Source organism: Salvia miltiorrhiza, chromosome 6 (assembly GCF_028751815.1).
Source record: "Salvia miltiorrhiza cultivar Shanhuang (shh) chromosome 6, IMPLAD_Smil_shh, whole genome shotgun sequence".
NCBI classification, from domain to species: Eukaryota; Viridiplantae; Streptophyta; class Magnoliopsida; order Lamiales; family Lamiaceae; genus Salvia; species Salvia miltiorrhiza.
This window is the reverse complement of record NC_080392.1, coordinates 30,375,572-30,392,271: the sequence shown is the minus strand read 5'-3', so window position 1 is coordinate 30,392,271 and position 16,700 is coordinate 30,375,572. Positions and strand designations below refer to the sequence as shown.

The window sequence follows — 16,700 nt, the reverse complement described above, 5'->3', positions numbered from 1 at the left end:
TTTAAATAAATATGCAATGCATAAAAATTTAAATAACTAAAAGTTTATAAATGCTTTTGTAAATCATTTTTGTTGGAATTAAAATAAATTTATTTATTTTTAATCCAGCATGAATCATCTTAAATTCTAAGTTCAAAATCACTCTAAACTAGATAGGTAAAAACGGGGTATTAAAATACAAAGACTTAAATATCCTTCAACCAATCTAAAAGATAAAAAAATGGATAGCATAACTAAACAAATCAATAAAGGCGGCTTTTTAAATAGAAACAATCCTAACCACTAGATCTAAAATTTAAGAAATAGTTCTCATTTTTATAGAGATTTTTATTAGAAGCTCCCCCTATATATATATATATATATATAGAGAGAGAGAGAGAGAGAGGATCATGTGAGAACCACATCTTTTTGTGAGAACGCAGAATCATAAACAAATACATAAAATACATGAAAAAAAAAGACAATAAGACATGAACATCTTTGTTCATGTGTTTTTTATTTATGAACAAATACATAAAAGAAACAATGTAGTCAAATGGCCATAATGAAGATTGAAAATCAATTTTTGGCCCCTAATCTTAAAACATCAAAATATGGATATGCCTAATTTGCCATTTTTACTCGGCCGCTGGGGTGATTGCGCGACCGATGGATGATTGCGCGGCCGCTGGAAGCTTGTGGGTGAGTTGCGCGCTCGCGGGGAAAAGTCAGCTCCCGCTGCGCGCCATACGCATCATTTTATTACTTAGTTTTATTTTGGATTTCTGTTGGCACTTATGGCACTATTAGTGCCATAAGTGCATGCCAAAAGAACCATTTAAACACTTTCCCGTAGGGTTTAGATGTTCCATTTAGGGTTTAGATGTTCCATTTAGGATTTACATTATCTATTTAGGGTTTAGATGTTCCATTTAGGGTTTAGATTATTCATTTAGGGTTTAGAGGATCCATTTATGATTTCTTGATTCTATTACTGTTGTTTCTCTTGCACGTATGGCACTATTAGTGCCATAAGTGCCAAAATGACCATTTTACTTGGTTTTATTTTGGATTTCCGTAGGCACTTTTGGCACTATTAGTGCCAAAAGTGCCTACGAAAATCCAAAATAAAACCAAAGTAAAATCTTGGCACAAAAGTGCCAACGAAAATCCAAAATATAACCAAAGTAAAATGGTCCTTTTGGCACTTATGACACTAATAGTGCCATAAGTGCCTAACCCGACCCGGCACGTGACCCACGTGCCTAATCCTACCCGATCCGCCTCACTAAGGGTAAAAACATCCAAATCAATAAAAATGGCCAAATTTTATATTTTTTCAATGTGTGGCCATAAATTGTGTTTTATGCTTCATTTTGGCCACTTCAAAATTTTACTCTACATAAAATACATGAACAAAAGACAGTATTTTGTTTATGTATTTTACGTATTTGTTCATGGTTTTTCCGTTCTCACAAAAATATACGTACTCACATGATCCTAACCCTATATATAAATATATATATATATATATAGAAAGGTTCAACATACAATGCTAAATATTTAGAGAATAGTTATTGAGTGGAAAAAAAAAACAAACAGATCTATAATTTTGATGAACAAATTAATGTACCGTATGAACAACATTTTGGTCTGGGTTCAAATCCTGAAGGTGGCGAGATTTTCACTATATTTAGTAAATACGTCGGTTCATTAATTATGTTGATTTCTTCGTAAAATGTATAGATTTATTCATTCTCTTGAAAAAGATAATTCTCTATGCAACCTACACACACACACATATATATATATATATATATATATATATATATATATATATTAACTTGTATCTACTCAATGCGCACCAAATTACTCACGAAATTCGTATCATGACCATGCAGATGAAATTTGAATGGCATCATCATGATGCTCCAAGTTACGGAGTTGATCAAGATCTCAACGATGATGTTGCCCATCATCATTATCATGATAAAGTCAACCATGAGATTCAGCCATTTCATATTATTGGTAGAGGCGTGCCAAAAAGCAACGACTCCACTGCAAGGAAACTCAGGTGGTTGCGCTCTCAAATCATCGGCGGCTCAGCTGAACTCAAAACTCCCTTTGGGCGGCGCCGCCTCACTTACGCCGATCACACCGCTTCCGGTCGCTCCCTCCACTACATCGAGAACTATATCACAACCAAATTACTTCCCTTTTATGGTAAGTATGTCGCAAAATCATTCAAGTTATCATTGGCTCAAAGGCATATGAAATTTACTAGTATACCAAATTTCGTGTCTCAATTTATGTTCTGTTTTCAATTTAGTTTTTTTTTTTATGCTTTTTCATCTGTCTTTCTTCGTCCATTTTAATTTCATATGGTTTAATTTGATTTTATGATCATTAACTAAGATTTATTTCACTAAATTATTGTAAATAATTATTTTTTATCATTTTTTTATTAGTTAATAATGTATTATTATAGTCAATAAATTTAAATTTCTTTATTTAATGTTGTTAATCTATCCAAAAAAAAATGCTATTATCAATCAAAGAAATAAAAACACACTCGAACGCATAGCCCTTGTGCCTCGAACCCAAGGTTGGAGGAAAATTATTTCACCAACAGACTGTCCTATTACGACTTAGATGAAATTCATTTTACTAACAAATGGTCCATTATTAGTGTTTATTTTGTAAAGGAGGATCAATAATAATTTTTCTTGACTAGGCAACACGCACACGAGCGATAGCCACGTGGGATACCATACGACAACAATGGTGCACGAGGCGACGAACTACGTGAAGAGATGCTTAGGCGGCGGCGAAGAAGACTCCATAATATACTGTGGGTCGGGCTCGACAGCGGCGATCAAACGCCTCCAAGAAGTGATGGGAATCGTCGTTCCCTCAATTCTAAGGGAGAGGGTTCTAAAATGCTTAAGCAAGGAAGAGAGGTGGGTGGTTTTGGTAGGCCCCTATGAGCACCATTCCAACCTCCTCTCATGGCGGCAGAGCCTGGCCGAAGTGGTGGAGATCGGCCTCGACCACCGCGGCCACATCGACATGGAGGCTTTGCGGGAAAAACTTAGTTTCTACATGAATGAAAAACGAAAAATTTTGGGCTCTTTCTCTGCTTGTAGCAACGTCACCGGAATTATCACTGACACCCGTGCCGTCGCTCGCCTCCTTCACCAATACGGAGCGTTTGCATTTTTCGACTTTGCTGCGAGGTCATTAACTCTTCCCTTTCTTTCCGAATCAATCATTTTGTTTTCTTTTAAGTTATTTTTATGGATTAATTATATTTTGTTTTTCTAACTTTCAAATATTTTTCAAAAAATATATACAACTAATATCTTTAATTAATTTCTTAAAAATCCTAAACTTTTGAAAAAGTTTAATTTATGTTTCTCATTACAAAAGTCGACGACCAATATATGTTTGTATGTTATGATTTTGCATGCAGCGGACCGTACACGAAGATGGAGATGAGATCGTGCAAAACAGATGGATACGATGCAATATTTTTGAGCCCACATAAGTTTGTGGGAGGTCCAGGTACCCCGGGGATACTATTGATGAGCAACATCCTTTACCAGCTTGGTTCATCAGCTCCATCAACTTGTGGGGGTGGAACTGTTGATTATGTTAATGATTTGGATGAAAAGGCAAGTGTTATTGTTATCTTCTCCATAAATTATAGTATTGAATTCTGATAAAATATTGTGATGTCAATGTCGTGCATATGTATGGTCTTACATAGGGATAGGGGGCAGGAGGGAGATCAGGTTGGCCTAAGGAGTTAAAGAGTTTGGGTAGTATAGGTGCATATCCATTATTACCTACATAAGAGTTTGGGTAGTTAGGTATGCATGCATTTATATACTCCCTCCGTCCCATTATTTATGGGACATTACTGTTGGGCACGGCCAAATATGCATTCTGATTTCATTAGCTAATTATCGGCAGATTTGGTATTAGGGTATAGAAGTAATTTTAGGATTTTATTAAATATCATTTCCTTAAACGAAGGGATTACATTTAAGTAAATATATAATATTCCTTCTTCACAAAATTGAATTAACCCACGTGTACAAGAAAGAAAAAAAATATAGGAATAGAGTTGGAGAACACGCTCAGATTTCTTATGGAGAACACTGGCAAAAATAATTTGTACGAAAACCAAAATAATTCATACGTTAACCAAAAATAATTCGTACAAAAACCAAAAAATAATTCGTGCAACACATATAGGGTGAGGCTAAAATAAATAATTCATACATAAATAAAAAATAATTCGTACGTAAATAAAAAATAATTCGTACTACATCCATATTCTGTGTAAATTATCCTTATTTGAGCAGATGATTATGTATGAATGGCGGAGTTGATAGTATGAATTGTGTTAGATATGTAAATGAATTATCGGTTGTAATTCCAAAGCTATAGAATCTGAACCGATCTCATCCGGAATTATCTTTGAATTTTCTTTGAAATATTTTATCATTATTCATTTGCTTTGATAACATTTTCTTTCCCCAAAAACGAGGCTTTATTTTCGGAAGCAGATAATTAAGTAAGAGAGAGAATAATTCATCAGCCCTAATTATACCCTCTACCGCACATTATGTATGAAGTATAAGATCACAAAAAATGTTAAAAATGCCCAACAGAGAATAAATCTAGGCCGTCCATGATTAGATTTTAATGGTTAGGATTTATCCTTATAATATAGTTTAAGGGGAGTTTTCTGTATAGCCCCCCACATATATATGTATGGGTAGGCTCCAGTGAGATTGCTATTTCACGTGAGATCGTGAGATTAATGAATAAGACAATATATATTGAATAACGATATTCAAAAAATTAGTAAAATTTCGCTCCCTTCAGGATTCGAACCCAGTTAAAAATTTTCTCCATCCAGATAAATATCAGCCGTATGATACATTAAATCAACACTAACAAATCAATCTAAAATCTCACCACATATAGGGGATCTCATTAGAACGCTCCCATATATATATATATATATATATATATATATATATATATATATATGGGTGGACTAAAATAAAAACACATCTTAGAATATAAAATAGGAAACATTTTCAGCCCTTAGATCATCAAGATCTACGGTTAATTAATCACCTTATTGGATGAATTCATGGTCCCGAGTTTGAATCTCATAGGTAGCAAAAAAATTGTCTTTCGCACTTCATACATTTACACAACAAATTCATACGTGTTCTATATAGAATTCATATATTTTAGTTAGTTCTTATTTTATATGTTAAGAAGTATTTATACCGGAGTCCTCCGACACACACACACACACACACATATATATATATATATATATAGGAATGGGATCATATAGATCCCAATGCTTATAATAGATCCCTAGATCCAAATCTTGACCACACATTTATGACATGTGGCGCATCAAGATGGTGACACGTGGCAAGGATTCCAAGGCAAAATCTGGAGGGGTAAAATTGGAATGTAATTTTTGGATTTAATAATTAAAAAAAATATATTTTTTTTAGATTTTCTCAAAATAGATATATTTTAGATGCATATAGTTTCACACAAAGATGCATAAAGTTTTCACATGAAATGCATAACTTTGAACAGAAAAATGCATTTAATTTTTCCAGTTTTGGTATTTTCACCACCCACCCCATACCACCCCCCAATCCAGCCCACACCACCCCCCCAACCCTCCCCATTACCACCCCCCAAAAATATGCATGTTTCACATGCATATAAAATCAAACAAAAATGCATAAAGTTTTCACATAAAAATGCATTAAATTATACAAAAAATGCATTTCATTTTAATAAATCTGGTAGTTTCGCCACCCCACCCCTGCCCCTGCCCCCTGCCCCCCCACCCCACCCACCCCCCCCACCCCCACCCCCCCCCCAAAAAAAAAATTTTTTTTTTTCAAAAACTGATTTTCTAATTGCTGGCCCACCCCCACCCACCCCCCACCCCCCCACCGACCCACCCCCCCACCCCCCCCAAAAAAAAATTTATTTTTTTATTTTTTTAAAAATTGATTTTCAAAAAAAAAAATTTTTTTGGGGGGGGGTCAGTGGTCAGAAAATCAGTTTTTGAGAAAATAAAAAAATAAAAAAAAAATTTTGGTGGGGGGAGGGGGGGTGGGTGGGGGGGTGGGGGTGGGGGTGGGTCAGTGGTCAGAAAATCAGTTTTTAAAAAAATAAAAAAAAAAAATTTTTTTTTTTGGGGGTGGGGGGGTGGGTGGGGGGTAGGGGGTGGGTGGGGGTGGGGTTCTGGGGTGGGGTGGGGTGGGGTTCTGGGGTGTGGGGGGTGGGGTTGGGGTGGGGTGAAATCTTATGCATATTTATATGAAACTTTATGCATTTTTATATGAAAGTTCATGCATTCTCGTATGAAACTTTATGCATCTAAAATATACATATTTTGAGAAAATATAATTTTTTTTTTTTTTTGAATTTCGAAAATTACATTCCAATTTTACCCCTCTCCAGATTTTGCCTTGAAATGCCTTGCCACGTGTCACCATCTTGATGCGCCACATGTCATAAATGTGTGGTCTAGATTTGGATCTACGGATCTATTATAAGCATAGGGATCCACCGGAACCCAACCCTATATATATATATATATATATATATATATATATATATATATATATATATATAACACATACGTGGTTTAGGGCTCTCCTAAAAACCAGCATTATTTTGTTAATTGTGAACAAACAATATTCTAATATATAAAGAGCATTATTGTATACATAGAAAGGACATAATTATATGCATAAAAAAACATATATACTCATAGAAATTAATTATTTATTTTATAAAAAAAAATATCAATTTAAAAAATCAATTTTGATCATCCATCAATTACAACTTATAGGTTAAATGGTTTAACATTATTAATTTTCATCAATTAATGGATAATATAGATCTTTTAGCTTTAGGTAGTACCGTAGATCCCTTAACATTGTAGAGGGCATAAATTTTCCCACATTAATTAATTGCATACACCTATTCGTGTTGCATATACACCTATTCGTGCATTATATTGATTTATTTGTAGGTTATATTGATTTATCATTATTTTCATTTCTCTCGAAAGATAACATTCTTAATGAATCTCAGCCCCTATACATTATCAAAAGATGCATAATTATATATATCTATATCTATATATATATATATATATATATATATATATATATATAGGTTAACGCTATTCACTACACTACTCTTAATCTATAATATAAGACTAATTTATGGGTGTCAATCAAATGGAATCAACGGCTGTCATTCCATAATTTATGATTTTAATAGTTCATTGAGTAATATAAATTATTCATACATATTTTTTACGTGAGGGTATTACTGACTTTGGCTGTTGACCTTCTAAACTGTTCTGATTCTCTCTCCAATTTATTTATGGAATTTAAGATTCGAAATGATTACTTCTCGCTTTAATTAAGGGAGTGGCACCATTTTGGTAGTAAATGATCCCACCTAAAAATTCACCCGAAAAATTTGTGGATATCAATAAAATTTTGAATTTTAATCTACTTGGTATACTAAAAACCTTTCATATCTTCTGAATCAAAATAAAAATTTTCATTTTGTTAATTCGTACATTGCTAATGTAAAATTCATACAGTACTGTATATTAGTTAATTAATTTATAATCCAATCATTCATACATTGATAATGCAATATTCGTAGAGTGTTGCATTTTAGTTAATTCATAATCCGATAATTCATTCATTGTTAATGAAAAATTCGTGCGTACGCTAAAGAACTGACTTTTTGTTTGGATAAATATTCTTCAAAACTGTAGAAAAAATAAGATAAGTTTGATTAAACGTAATAAAATGTCAGTAATAATTCATACATTGTTAATGAAAAACTCGTACAAAGATGCTAGCAAAATTCGTACAGAGTTGCATTTTAGTTAATTCATAATCCGATAATCCATTCATTGTTAATGAAAATTCGTACGTACGCTGAAGAACTAACTTTTTTTATTTTGGATAAATGTTCTTGCATGAATTATTTTTAGTTTTTGTACGAATTATTTTTTATTTACGTACGCATTATTTTTGGTTTACGTATGAATTATTTTGGTTTTCGTAAAAATTATTTTAGCCTCAACTCTGATTGTATGAATTGTTTTTGGGTTTCGTACGAATTATTTTTTATTTACGTACGAATTATTTTTTGTTTACGTATGAATTTTTTTTTTGTTTACTAGACCATACGTAATCGGGTTTGCATATGAAAATAATTTAAAAAAAATCAGAAAGGATGATAATTAAAAATTGTGAATAGTGTTCTCCATAAGAATACTGATCATGTTCTTCAACTTTATTCGTAAAGTTTTTTTTTTCTTCCTATTATGTATACATTAATTCAGAATTGTAATTATGGAATATTAGATATTGGCATAAACGTGATCCCATTATTTAATGAAATGATTGTTATTAAAATGCATAAATTACTTTTGTATCCTAACACATAATCTGCGTTAATTACTTAAGGAAAAGATGATGAAGATCTGTCCATTAATTAAATAAAATCCAATGGCCTATAATAGGTCTTATTTTATAGGCTAAGAGTGTGTCTTATTTTAGCGCAACCCTATATATATAATGCATTGTTATATTAAATGCATAGATAATAGAAGAGGGATGAATTCTACCTCATCCCATCTTAGTAGTACTATATACAAATTTTATGTACTTAGTATTTACTAGGCTATTAGTTTAATTTTCCTAAAATGATTGTAGGACACCATATATGTAGACAACATAGAAGAAAGAGAAGACGCTGGAACTCCACAAAACATCCAAAAAGTAAGAACTAGCTTAGCTTTCTGGATCAAAGAATACATAGGTTACAATGCCATTGACAAACTAGAGAAGAGCTACATACAAAGAGCTCTGCAACGATTCACTCCCAATCCCAACATTTTGATATTAGGTAACGCCAATGTGAAGAGACAATCCATCTTGTCTTTTCTCATATACTCGTCTTCTTCAAACAACACTAGAGGAAAGCCGCTCAATGGCTCCTTCGTCGCCAAGCTTCTCAACGACCTCTTTGGCATTCAAGCCCGTGGGGGCTGCGCTTGTGCCGCCCCTTACGGCCACCGCCTACTTAATCTTAACCACCACCACTCGCTTGCCTTGAGATCCTTCGTCAAACAGGTCAGAGAACATACATATATATATATATATATATAGGGTTAGCTTATATTGAGATTTTAAATATTTTGAGATTTTGAGATAAATGAACATATCAATAAATTCTTTGAACATAACCAATATAACTGATGAACATATGAATCTATTTAATTTATTTAAAAAACACGCCACTTGTAGGGATTGAACCCCAGATCAACGCGCGTTCATAAAAATTAATTGACAAGTTCATCAAAATGTACTTATATGTTCATTTATCTCAAAATCTCAAAATATATATAAATCTCAATTGAACCAATTCCTATATATATATATATATATAGGGTTGAGTTCTTGTAGTATCCAAGCTTATGGTAGTACCGTAGGACCAAATCTTGACCACACAATTTGGATAAGAGGTGCATTGAGATTGTGACACGTGGCAAGAAGCTTCCAAGGCAATTCAAGACAAAAATATGGACAGGGGTAAAATTGAAAAAAAAATTGTATATTAAAAATATACTCCCTCCGTCCGCCAAAAGTATGGCACAATTACTATATTTGGCGTCCGCAAAAAGTATTCCACTTTCCTTTTTAAGCCATGGTCCCACCATCCACCTTTATATTTTATCCTTACAAACACTCTTTATTTACAAAAAACCCACCCCAAATTCAATCTCCACCACACATCTCAAAAAGTGGTGGGACCCTTTCTCCACTACATCAACATCATCACCAATTTTATTAATCTCCGTGCCCGGCCAAAGTGCCATACTTTTGGCGGACGGAGGGAGTACTATTTTTTTATATTCTCAAAATATTCATATTTTAGATGCATAAAGGTTCAAACTAAAATGCATACAATTTCATATAAAAATGCATAAGATTTCACCCTACCCCAACTCCACCCCACTCCACCCCCCACACCCCTGAACCCCACCCCACCCCTGAACCCCCCACCCCAACCCACCCAGCCCACCCCAAATTTTTTTTTAATTCTTTCAAAAACTGATTTTCTGACCACTGACCGATCCTCACCCCCACCCCCACCCACCCACCCCCCCAAAAAAAAAATTTAAAATTTTTTCAAAAACTGATTTTCTGACCACCTGACTCATCCCCTCCCCCCCACCCCCCCCCCACCCACCCACCCCACCCCCCCCCCCCCCTCCAAATTTTTTTTTTTAATTTTTTCAAAAACTGATTTTCCGACCACTGACCCACCCCCACCCCCCCACCCACCCACCACCCACCCCCTTCCCCAATTCTTTTTTAATTTTCATTTTTTTTAATTTTTGGGGATGCATAATTTCATACACTGGTATGCATATATTATTACATGAAAATGCATAAAACATTAACTACAAATAATTATTTTTGCAAATATATTTTTTAAAAAAAAACCCTAAACACTAAACCCTTAATACTAAAATACTAAACTCTAAACATCATTAAACCCTAAACACTAAAACCAAAACCCTAAAATAAATACTAAGCACTAAAACCTATATACACTAAAACACTACACACTAAAACCTAAAAAACTAAACCCTAAACACTAAAACACTAAAATCTAAACATCATTAAACCCTAAATACTAAAACCCAAACCCTAAAATAAATACTAAACACTAAAACCTATACACTAAAACACTACATACTAAACCCTAAAAACTAAACCCTAAACACTAAACCCTAAACACTAAACCCGAAAAACTAAACCCTAAACACTAAACCATAAACACTAAAACACTACATACTAAACCCTAAAAACTAAACCCTAAACACTAAACCCTAAAAACTAATTAAACCCTAAACACTAAAACACTACACACTAAACCCTAAATTCTAAACACTAAAAACCTAAACACTAAATCCTAAACACTAAACCCTAAACCCTAAACCTTAAAAACTAAACCCTAAACACTGAACCCTAAAAACTAAATCCTAAACACTAAACCCTAAACAAACACTACACACTAAACCCTAAAAACTAAACCCTAAACACTAAAAACCTAAACACTAAACCCTAAACCCTATACCCTAAAATAAAATATTATAAAACATGTGTATATAAAAAAGAAGAATGCATAATCAAGAACAATAAAATGCATATATTATTACATGAAAATGCATAAAACATTAACTGCAAATAAGTTTTTTTTTTTTGGGGGGGGGTGGGTCAGCAATCAGAAAATCAGTTTTTGAAAAAAAAATTGGGGGGGGGGGTGGGTGGGGGTGGGTCAGCAATCAGAAAATCATTTTTCGAAAAAAAAAAAATTGGGGGAGGGGTGGGTGGGGGGGGGGTGGGGCAGGGGGGGGGTGGCGAAAATACCGGATTTATTAAAATGAAATGCATTTTTTGTATAATTAATGTATTTTTATGTGAAAACTTTATGCATTTTTGTTTGATTCTATATGCATGTGAAACATGCCTATTTTTTGGGGGTGGTAATGGGGATGGTTGGGGGGGGCGGTGTGGGGTGGGTTGGGGGGTGGTATGGGGTGGGGTGGTGAAAATACCAAAACTGTAAAAATCAAATGCATTTTTCTGTTCAAAGTTATGCATTTCATGTGAAAACTTTATGCATCTTCGTGTGAGACTTTATGCATCTAAAATATATCTATTTTGTGAAAATCAAAAAAAAAAAAAAATTTAATTCCGAAAATTATATTCCAATTTTACCCCTCTCCAGATTTTGCCTTGGAATGCCTTGCCACGTGTCACCATCTTCATGCGCCATATGTCATAAATGTGTGGTCAAGAATTGGTCCTATGGTACTACCATATGCTTGGATACTACAAGATCCTATTCATATATATATATATATATATATATGTATATATATATATCATATTTAAGTAATCACACTTTCTATTCCGATCTTTCAAACTTTTCCAAACTAGAGTTATTCTTAAATTATAGCTCGAACTTTTTGCCTCGGTATCTTAGCTTGAAGTTAAAAATTTTATATATGTAGCTTGTACTTATTTCTTGTACTTATTTGCGCTATTCATATAATAGCCTATATTGAATTTTTCGATCAGCTAAACATGACGTGTGTAAGAGTTTATCAAAACTTTGAGCCACAAATCATGAAATTTTGAAAAATTTAGTCGATATCCGACCACAAACTATATGGTCCACGTCTTCTTTATTTGTCAAAAAAAAAAAAATGCTCTATTAAATTAACAATGTATATAATTTAAGAGTTTGTAATTTTGTTTTATTTATTTGAACTAAAAAGTCACTGCAAGGTAAACGTTTGGACTATAATTTAAGAGTAGCTCTCCAAAATATCTAGACCCTTGAATTTTTATTTGTTTCAATTCTAGTTTTGAAATTGGCACAATGGGAATGTGTTTGTTTAGAGAGCAGTGTTTATTTTGAGTGATACGATAACTTGATAAAAATATATGATTGGGTATTTTAAAGGATAAGGTTATAAAATGAGTTCAAAATTAATAATCAATCAACGTAAAAGGTAAATTAGGTTAGTTTGAATTATTTTTTAGCAATCCACATTCTATCACAAAGTAAACATCCCCTTAGTGGATCCGAAGCCCTTCCGCATGTCATGTTTCTTGACACTAAAAGCTTGCTTCGGCTATAGAATTGAAAAAAAGAAACCATAGTATATTTGAAAGTTGTGATACTTTTAACTTGTTTTAACCATAAAGAGGTTGTGATACCCTTATGTGCATCCTAGTCTCTCTCTCTCTCTCTTTCTTACAAGTAGGGTAATTAATGTAGGGATATGGTGGAGTAAAGCCAGGATGGACAAGAGTGAGCTTCCCATACTACATGGCGCAGGAAGAAGTGGAATTCATTCTAGCATCCATCGAATTCATAGCTATGTATGGCCAGAGATTTATGAGTTTATACCATTTCAGCTGGAAAAAGGGGTCTTGGACTTTTATGGAAAACATTAACTCACACAAAGATCAATACGGCTTATCTTTACAATCTATGATCAGGCCATTCAACATGAAACAAAATGTGGCCTTGAGATACACGAATTATCTGGAAACTGCAAAACGCATTGCCACCCTTTTGCCCAAATTTCCACCTCAAAGAGAAACTCCACAAGATATAGATGTTGATCTTGTGCCTTTTCGAGTTTAATTTGTATATATTATAATTATGCATGCTTACATAGAGTGGTTATGTTAGTATTAGTAATTATTATTGATACACTTATATTACTTGAAAATAAATAAAGACTATGACCATCGTTGGATGATGCTTAAATTTGAATTTATGGATTTTACTTGTCATCAACCATTTACATTAACTTTTGTATATTTATTTATTTGATGAAATTCAATTTTTTTAATAAATTTTATTTGTGTTTGTGTTGGTGTTTGTATTTTATATGGAGTATCTTTCATGAGGTTGTCTTCAACGGCAATTAATAAGTAATTGAGTACCATGGGAGGTGGGGGCAGCTAGTGTGCCGCCGCTGCTCGAGCACGGCATGCCCGCTCATGCCGGGCAAGAAGGGTGGTGATGCTTGGCGCGTGTTTCACACGAGTGTTTAATAATAATAATATTGTATGCATGAAGAGCAAATGTTGTAGTAGCCCGCTCTTTTATTTATGATTAGGATTAGTAAATGCGATACTTAATTATTGCATCCTCCAATAATGTTAATCCAGCTGAGATTCTGAATTAGATATTTTCGCGTGAGATAATTGTAATTTATTCATTGAGCAGACAATGATTTATTTTTCCAGAATGATAACTGACTTAGCGAAATCAAGTTAATTTATATGCTACATACTATTATTTCTATTTATTATTGTTACTTGAGTATGGATTTAATTCCGACTTATAAGAATAAATTAAATGTTTAATTGTGGAGTCTTTATAACGAAGCGTCGTTATTAGCATAGCTCGAATTGGATTTACAATACACGATGATCTCAAAACTCGGAGTTAATATTACAGATGCATAAAGAATACAAGTCATAAGGATTTGTTCCTAGTTACAGTACAACTTTTACTCCTACTACATAGCTAGTACAATCATCACTTACTTCCTATTTCCTACTCACTACCTGCTAACAAAAGAGAGGAAAAGAAAGAAAAAGAAATGTGTGCCCTGTGTGCAGAATAGCTGCAACAACAACCTTCACCTCCATCTGCACCAAGCCACTCCCCCATCCCTTAAAACATGCCAAGGTACACTTAGAGTGTCAATCAGCCACCCTACACCTGCTGCCCATCTTTCAAGCATGTCATAGAAGAGTAGATACTCCCATTTAGCTAACTCTCTCCTTCAATAAGTCAGCCATCCAACAAACTCCCTTATTCAGTCTTTGTTCACCAGCAATCAAAGGAGTGAACCAATTTTCCAGCTGCCAAGTTTCGGATAGGTAAGTTTTGCTTAACTCTCTCCATCCCTCCATAGTTCCTCCCTGCAAAAGGTTAAAGCAACCAGTTTCTATTTCAGTTTCTTCAAGCTGATTTCAATAGCAACACAACAGCCAGCCAAACCACCAAACAATTGCAAGGTATTATACTATCTCAATTATTCAAATCTATACTTCATAGCATCAAAACATATTTTAGTAAATGGATATAGACTATACAGACAAGTATATATGCGTATAGACTTAGCTCATTCAGTTTATACTTATAGACTTCACACTTTCCAAAGTCACACTTTCCATAATCCAGCATAAACCATGATATGTTGCTGATGAATAGCTCATTCAGTTTATACTTATAGACTTCACGCAAGAACTGGTGAAACAAAGACTAGTACAGAAAACCATAGTTTCACAAGAGATTTATGAATTGAGTTACGAGCATTGATAATTGAAAAGCACCAAAAATCCTATCTTGCTTAACTGCGTTTAGTACCTTAGTGTGGGGCCGAGCTGGGAGAACTCGGCTTTTGTATGAGCGTTGAGCCAAAAACCGATGGGTGAACCATGAGGAAGTATGGTTGGCCAAGAGGCGGTGATTGTCGCCTCGTCGCCAAGGCAGAGGTGCAGGGAAAAGCCAAGGGCACGACGACGGCGAGGCTCTCGCTGATTCACAGAGCGGCAGCGGACGAAGCCTAGCGGAGGCGACCGCGTCGGAATCAGAGAGAACAAAGAGACTTGATGAATGAAGAAGTTGCTCTTATCAAATACAAGAAGGAAATGCTTGATCCTGACAACGGTATTCCCAAAATCAAGAAGGATCACGATAACTTGTGCAATCTTTTTCTTGAAACAGAGATTCAAATTAAGACGCACCTTCTTGAGCTGAAAGAGAAGGTCAAGGAAATGGAACTTGAATTCTTGAAGACGTTCATGCCTGCAACTGAAGTCAGATACCTCGTTGCAGACACAGTACATCCTATCCTGGAACGCCTTGCAAAAGTGGAACTGCAAATCCAACGACCTCAAGAGTCCCCTGACTCTGCCCTTCTTCAGAAGATGTTTAATGATCTTCAAGAGCTGAAAAGGCGACTTCCTCCCGATGATGCCAAAAAGGGGGAAGAGGATTTACTGAAGCGCATCCGAAGGGAAGAGGATTGGATCCCTTCATACTTTAACAGGGCTGAAGAGATTATCTCAAAGGTTGCTCCTACCATATCCTCAGTCGAACTCAACAGAAAAAGAGCCAGAGAAAGCTCCTTAAATGAGCCAGAACTAAAGAAGACGAAACTCGATTTCGTATCAACTCTAAAGGAAGGTCAAAAGCTCGAACACTACTTCAGTGAAGGACTGATGGTATCATATTTGGAAAAGTTTGAGCGTCCAGACAAATGGATACCGTCTAAGTTAAACGAATGGTGGGAGAAAACAAAGGAATGCTACACCAAATGGATGGTTTTTGCAAACATCCAAGGTGACGGAGAATACAGGAGTGATGCCTGGAAGTATTTCCTGTTGCAGCTGCCAGAACGAGCTTTGGTCTTAAAAATACAAGAAGCGCAAAGAAGACTCGGAAAAAGCATTCCTGATCCTTAGAAGAAGACTGTGACTCCACCAAGGATTAAGAATGGAGTCAACAGAGACAGAATCAAGACATAATTCAAAGCCATATGCAAGATCTGGAATTTGCATCCAGACTCCAGTGCAGCCAGAGATATCTGGGAAGCAGTCTTCAAGCTATATAATCAGAAACCGTGAGTCTCTTGGTTGTCTTCTGTATTGTTCTTTTCCGTTTCCCAATTGTAATTTAGACTGATGGCTTATCAGTCTTTTATTAATGAAAATAACTTCTTTTTTATCTCAACCTGAAGACAATGACTCTTTGTCCAGGCTCTGATTATGTTTTTCTGTCTTCTCCTTGTTCTGTTTTAGAACTGTTTTGTTCTTAACTCTACGTACAAGTTTTTAGGTTCTATTATTAAGGGGGAACTGTTTTCACCCCAGTTTTAGAACTTGTACTGTGAGTTTAGTCTTTTTGTTGTCTAGAACTGCTATGTAGTTTTAGCATCATCAAAAGGCGGGAAATTGTTGGGAACCTTGTGGAATATCCTAATCCTTGTTTTGATGATACCAAAATTCATA

The 16,700-nt window shown here is 34.6% G+C and overlaps 1 protein-coding gene and 1 long non-coding RNA gene across 2 annotated transcripts; one reads left to right on the top strand and one right to left on the bottom strand.

Moving 5' to 3' along the window:
• The first annotated feature begins 1,868 nt into the window (after window positions 1-1,868).
• Window positions 1,869-13,311, top strand: LOC130990744 (uncharacterized). The gene is made up of 5 exons (XM_057914974.1): window positions 1,869-2,202; window positions 2,714-3,215; window positions 3,452-3,653; window positions 8,793-9,212; window positions 12,940-13,311. The coding sequence occupies exons 1-5, from the start codon at window positions 1,869-1,871 to the stop codon at window positions 13,309-13,311; spliced, it is 1,830 nt and encodes a 609-aa protein (XP_057770957.1).
• Window positions 13,312-14,124: 813 nt separating this feature from the next.
• LOC130989052 (uncharacterized) lies at window positions 14,125-15,284 on the bottom strand. The gene is made up of 2 exons (XR_009090428.1): window positions 15,055-15,284; window positions 14,125-14,606 (listed from the first exon to the last, which is right to left on the bottom strand). It is a non-coding gene; the product is annotated as an uncharacterized LOC130989052 (long non-coding RNA).
• Window positions 15,285-16,700: the final 1,416 nt, after the last annotated feature.

Coding starts and splice junctions, on each gene's coding strand:
- LOC130990744 (XM_057914974.1), top strand. CDS start 1,869: ATGACCATGCAGATGAAATTTGAATGGCATCATCATGATGCTCCAAGT. Junction 2,203..2,713: donor CAAATTACTTCCCTTTTATG/GTAAGTATGTCG, acceptor TTTCTTGACTAG/GCAACACGCACACGAGCGAT. Junction 9,213..12,939: donor TGAGATCCTTCGTCAAACAG/GTCAGAGAACAT, acceptor TAATTAATGTAG/GGATATGGTGGAGTAAAGCC.